The 5,563-nt window shown below is 38.5% G+C and overlaps 1 protein-coding gene across 1 annotated transcript in view; it reads left to right on the top strand.

Moving 5' to 3' along the window:
• Nucleotides 1-766: 766 nt before the first annotated feature.
• The window catches only part of LOC101860550 (condensin complex subunit 1), a gene marked incomplete at both ends in the record, with an annotated part of 38,508 nt that continues 33,711 nt past the window's right edge, over nucleotides 767-5,563 (top strand). The window contains 5 exon segments of the mRNA XM_035973616.1: nucleotides 767-891; nucleotides 2,156-2,228; nucleotides 3,185-3,243; nucleotides 3,564-3,736; nucleotides 4,994-5,145. Of these exon segments, the coding sequence (XP_035829509.1) occupies nucleotides 780-891; nucleotides 2,156-2,228; nucleotides 3,185-3,243; nucleotides 3,564-3,736; nucleotides 4,994-5,145 (569 nt within the window).

The raw sequence follows: 5,563 nt of genomic DNA, 5'->3' as shown, positions 1-5,563 counted from the left end.
CCCTCCCCCCCTCTGCTGTGATCTGCAGCAAACAGTACAGCAGTCAGTTTGACCCCTGAAACAGTGCATCTGTGTGCGGGAGTGAAAGTAAAAATTTACCAAATCAATCAATCTTATTGAAAGCAAGAAAAAGGCCAAAAATATGAATGAAAGTTAATTTAGACTTATATCATGATGCACACTCAAGAACAAGTCACACACACCTTTATTAAGTGGCCTTTGTCAAAAAATGGCATGCCCCCCTGTTTTAAGCCTTAATTAATTTGATATTTTACAGTTCTAGGTTTGAAATTTTCTTGAAAATAGTTGATTTGCGACAGTTTTGGTGGCTATACATCATGTGTGATCTGTACAGCGAACAATACTGCAGTTTGACCCCCGAAGCTGTGCGTGTGTGCGGGAGTGAAAGTAAAAATTTACAGTGTGTTTTATTTTATTAATTTTTTACGACAAATTTATTCATGATACGCAAGAAATATTGTGGTTACGAATTGATGAAATGGACGGTTTTCATATTTCATTCTCTGAAATCATTTTCTATCAGTTTTAATAATAATAATAATAGAGATAGCATTTGTATAGAGTATCTAGCGCATATATCCCCGCTCAACAGCAGGCTCTATCTATGCACTACTATATTATTACCCCAGCAGACCATAGAAGTACACTCCGAAACATTCTCAGCTTCCCGGGAAGCATACAGTTTTCTTTGCATTTGTTGATATTATACTGTATTTTCAATTATTTTGTTTTAATGCATCAACAGCACTCTCATCATCATGGATTTCAAAATCCCTTCTTCTCGAGATGACTTGTTGAACACGTCACGAGCTGGGGAATACGGCGTAGAGGAGCTGCTGACTCTGAGGCAGATTCCTGCAGCGTTGCAAGGTTAGCATGGATGAGGTCTTGTGTGGCGAAGAGATATAATATATACATATATATATATATATTATGGTTATGTGAGGCGGCGTGGTGAAATCAGACGCTCGTCAAAATAATGAAAGTGAAGAAACTGGCATTTTTCCGCAGGTTTTGGAATTTTCATCAAATTTTTGTTTTTCGGTTCAACTTCTTTTATGCCCATTTAAATGCATAAAAGATGTTTGTAAGTTTTCAGTTTACACAGGCTCTCAAGCTAAGGAAATAACTTCACTTTTGTGGCCATTTTCTCGCTAATTTTATCTCTAAAACCAGGCGACCCCACCTTCTTCAATTGCAAATTTCTTGACTTGTATCCAGGATAAATGGGTATTGGTTTCATCGAAAGCAAGGCAAATGGACTGGCTTTAAGATACCACTGACTCCATATATATGCCCCAAAATTGATGAGCGCCTGATTCCATCGCGTTGTGACACAAATACATTTGCGAGACTGTTCCTGAAAGTATTCTTTTTTTTCGTCATAGCTGTGAAAAGACATCTGAACTTTAGTTTTGTATTTTGTTGAGGAAGTCTTGATTCTTCTGATGATGACACACAGGCTCAGAGTACTTTAGACTAAGAAAATAGTTGAAGAGGAATTGTGCGTACCCAATAAAAGTAAAAGAATCTGATTTGGGACTTTTGATTTAAGTGCCCGTATGAATTTCAGAACTCAATGCGACAACCTTGGAGGTATAACAATTTTCGTTGGAAGTCGTGTCAAAAGACTTTTCCGGGGCCATAATCTCTAGTTATAAACAATCACAATGAAGCAGCAGGTCCAGAATAATGTGGTGTTGTTGAAGGAAAAAGTCCAGATATATATATCTTAAAAATATCAATTTTTTGTTCATTGCCTTACACAGTCTAGCTTCTCCTCTACCAAAGACCTAAAATTAACTGATTTGGTTAACTTCTAGGCCTTTCCTCAACCAAGTTCCACTAATTTATACAGCTTTTGCTACAACTTCAACTAGATTTCTGTTCCGTCTGATCTGAAGCTTAGCCTGAGAAGTCTGACCTGGGTGTATCCCTGGCATTATGGGAAAGATTTTTGATTCTTTTGTTGGCTCTCATCTCTTTTGTCTTGTTCCTTAGCACTCCTGTCCTTTCCTTTTGCTGACATGACCAGCGTCACCGGGGGTTGCTATTCTCAGCCTGTAGTCTCAGCGTAATTTTCATGGAAGTTTGATTGTTTCTCAACCTGTCTCATGTTGGAAATGTGTTTCAGAATTCAAGTCAGCGTGCCGAGGAACCCCCCACAGTGTGAGAAAACATTTTGACACGCTGTTCAGTGTGTTGTGGTAAGTGTGTTGGTTCCATTGACCAGGAAAAAAACCCTAGAACCTATTGCGGAAGTGCTGCTTCCAAAATACAGATGTTTAAGGTTGTCTTGACTTTATTCAAAGTGCATGTTATTGTTTTCTAGTCTGTTATCAGTAGGACATTTCTGCTTGTATACATTTATCTATTTATACTTTTTTATGTCATATTGTGATGTATTTTAAAATTTATCTTGACACAATATATATATATATATATATATATACGTATTAGATAATAAGTGATCCGTAACTTTTGGGTCCCCACACACACGTTTTCAATAGGTTGGAAAAGTTTAGGATTTTTGTTCATGCACACTTGGCACCTAACTTTTTTCTTTTTGTCTTGAAATTCAATGTTGGCTTTGGGTCATACAGTTTATATAAGTGCGAGGAAGTCCATGTTATAATTCAATTGTCAATGGTGAGAGATTGAGCCAACTTCTACTAAAGTACTTCCTTTATAAAAAGGTAAAAGATGTGGATGGCCTAGAGGAAAAGAAGTACAGAGTGTTGCACAAATAGATGGAAAACTTATCCAATGATAAAATTACTTTTGAAAATATCGGATTAATTAATGCTTTTTTTCTCTCTTTGTTGTTCATTCAGTTTTACAAATCATGTTTCATGTTTTTGGCCTACAGGTGACAGCATGCGAATGTTTCACTCAGTACAGTCTAGAATTAGTTTCTTGTTATGAAAGAGTGCTGCTGTGTATTTAAAAAACGCATATAATCAATGAGACAAATTGTTAAAAGCTTTCTTCCACTGTTTCCCTTTTTTTTTTTTTTCAAATATATTTTAAAAGTGAAATCTTGTAATTTGTGTTGTACATTTACTTCTGGTTTCCTATGACTATGTCTCTCGCACTTTGATCTAGAACCTGTTCTGTCTTCTGTGGTTAAGTCCACCCTGTCTCACAACTTTTGTCCTTGCAGTTTGCAGAGAGATCTTGATGTGAATGTCAAGGAAGAAGCTTGGCTTGGCTTGCTCAAAGGTGGGTTTGATGAAATTAGAGCAATACTGAATTTTTGTATGCAACGTTTGAGAATCCAGTCAGAACAGAACTAGCGGTTTTGAAAGAAATATTTTCAAATGAGTCCTGTTCACATACCATTTATTTAGTTCCAAAAAGCAAATGGTACGAATTTTGATACACACCTGTTCCCATTTATTTGCTTCTAATTCTTTTAGTGTTTGAAGATTTGAACTAGCTTTAATTTTGGAACAACGTTTCTGTCTCATTTTTGTTTATGAGTTTGCTGTAATTTATAAAGTTACCATTCCTATGACATTTTTTATTCAATCTATCTGCAGCTTGCCAGATGTTTGCTGCCAACTTGACAATATTTCTGGATGCTTCTGACCTGGACAGAGAGGAAGTGCCAGATCACCTGAACACCCTGAAGATGTCCGTCTATCTGCTGTGTCAGTTTTTGGAACTGTTTGACTCGGAGACCATCCGGCCCTCGGCTCTTGTGACTGGAAAGGTTTGTTGTCGGAAGAATGTGGGGCCTACAGGCTCATATAAATGGGGGTCAGCAGGCATGCCAACTGTCCCAAATTTCCCGGGACTGTCCTGGATTTGGCAGTCGGGAATTTAAGAGCCTCATTACGTACTACTTCAAAACTATTCCTCTTGATGGAACTTTCCCCGTTTATTTTGTAACATGATGTTTTATAACGCTATGTGTCTCTGACTTGAGTTTTGAAAAGGTTGACAAACCTGGGTCAGTAATATTGTGTTTCCATGAGGATTCATGGACAATGGTGATCATGTTTTAGAATTGGAGGAAGGGTATTTTCGACAGCTGATCCCTCAGTGTGGAATGTCCTTCCACTACATTTAATAGAGGCACCCATGTTGACCGCATTTAAAACTGGTCTATTTTGAATATCTTTTTACCATCTAGTTTGATTCTTTTCCGACAACAGCCTCCGCAGTTGTCTTTGTGTGTGTGTGCGCTCTTTTGTCAGATTACTGGTGTGTGTATCTGTTTGAAAGGATTGTACATTGAATGGCCCGGTGTGCATTACAAATGTCCATGAGTAAGCTGTTGAAATATTATTTGTGTCACTGTGCCGTGGAATCAGGCGCTCGTCAATTTTTGGGCATGTGGGGTTATTGGTATCATCTAAAATTTGATTTGTTTACCTTGCTTCAAATGAAATAAATAACCATCTATCTTTAAAAGAACTCAAGATATTTGCGATTGAAGGAAGTGAGGTCGCCTCGCTTCAGTATGGAAATTAGTGAGAAAATGGCAGCCAAAGTTTGGTGGCTCCAATGGCTAGAGTCCTTGAAAACAGAGAAATGACATTTTGTGCCTTTCATCAATGTTTTTCAGTAAAGTTCACACACAAATGTGTTTTTATATATGGACATAAAAAAGGTAAAGGCAAAAAATAAAAATGTCCAAACTGGCAGAAAAATGCCTGTTTCTCGGATTTCTGTATTTTGAAGAGCGCCTGATTTCACAGCGCTGCCTCACATGTTATTATGAAGCACCAAGAGCCACCAGGGAGTGGGCATTCCAGAAGTATCTCTCTTACTTTCTTTGTTTTTATCATTTTATTTGCTTCTGTATATCTAGAAGATAGAAAATGTGTCATTGCTGTGGTTCATACTGTCACCTCTATTTCTTGTGTAAATGAGACTTAATTTTCTCACATCAACACTATGCAGCATTGTATAAATGTCAGGATTTTGTGATTTCATCCTCGTCACAACTTGCATGTGTTTTCAGGGTCGTGGTAAAAAAACGAAGCAGGCGAACACTGCGATGAACATGGACTGGGAGTACGAGCGCCAGCAAGGCTTGCAGCTTCTCCTCTCTGTCGTTCAGCTGCCGATTCACAAACTGTGGGACCCGCCACTGGTCGAGGAAGAGTTTGTCAGGTGAGGGAGACATCGATCACTCACGCTGAACTAACTGTTGCCATCGCAGTTACAGTTGGTGGCTCACGCTACACTAACTGTTGCCATCGCAGTTACAGTTGGTGGCTCACGCTAAACTGACTGTTGCAATCGCAGTTACAGTTGGTCGCTCATGCTAAACTGACTGTTGCCATCGCAGTTACTGACGACTGTTCACGCTAAACTGACTGTTGCAATCGCATTTACAGACGACAAAAAGTGGTCATTCTGGGAAAGTGTCATTATAATTTTTTAAAGAACCGTCATGGGGCGGGGGAGAGGTATGTTGTACAGATGATTATCTTTGACAGGTGATCGATAGAACAGGTTGGACAGTTATTCTTGACTGCGACAAATGTGTAAAGTTAGTGTCATACGGATGCTTTTTAAAGTTGGGGGG

The sequence above is a fragment of the Aplysia californica genome, unplaced genomic scaffold (genome assembly GCF_000002075.1).
Source record: "Aplysia californica isolate F4 #8 unplaced genomic scaffold, AplCal3.0 scaffold01533, whole genome shotgun sequence".
Classification (NCBI taxonomy): domain Eukaryota; kingdom Metazoa; phylum Mollusca; class Gastropoda; order Aplysiida; family Aplysiidae; genus Aplysia; species Aplysia californica.
The sequence above is the reverse complement of the archived record's forward strand: the minus strand, read 5'-3'. Positions and strand labels throughout refer to the sequence as shown.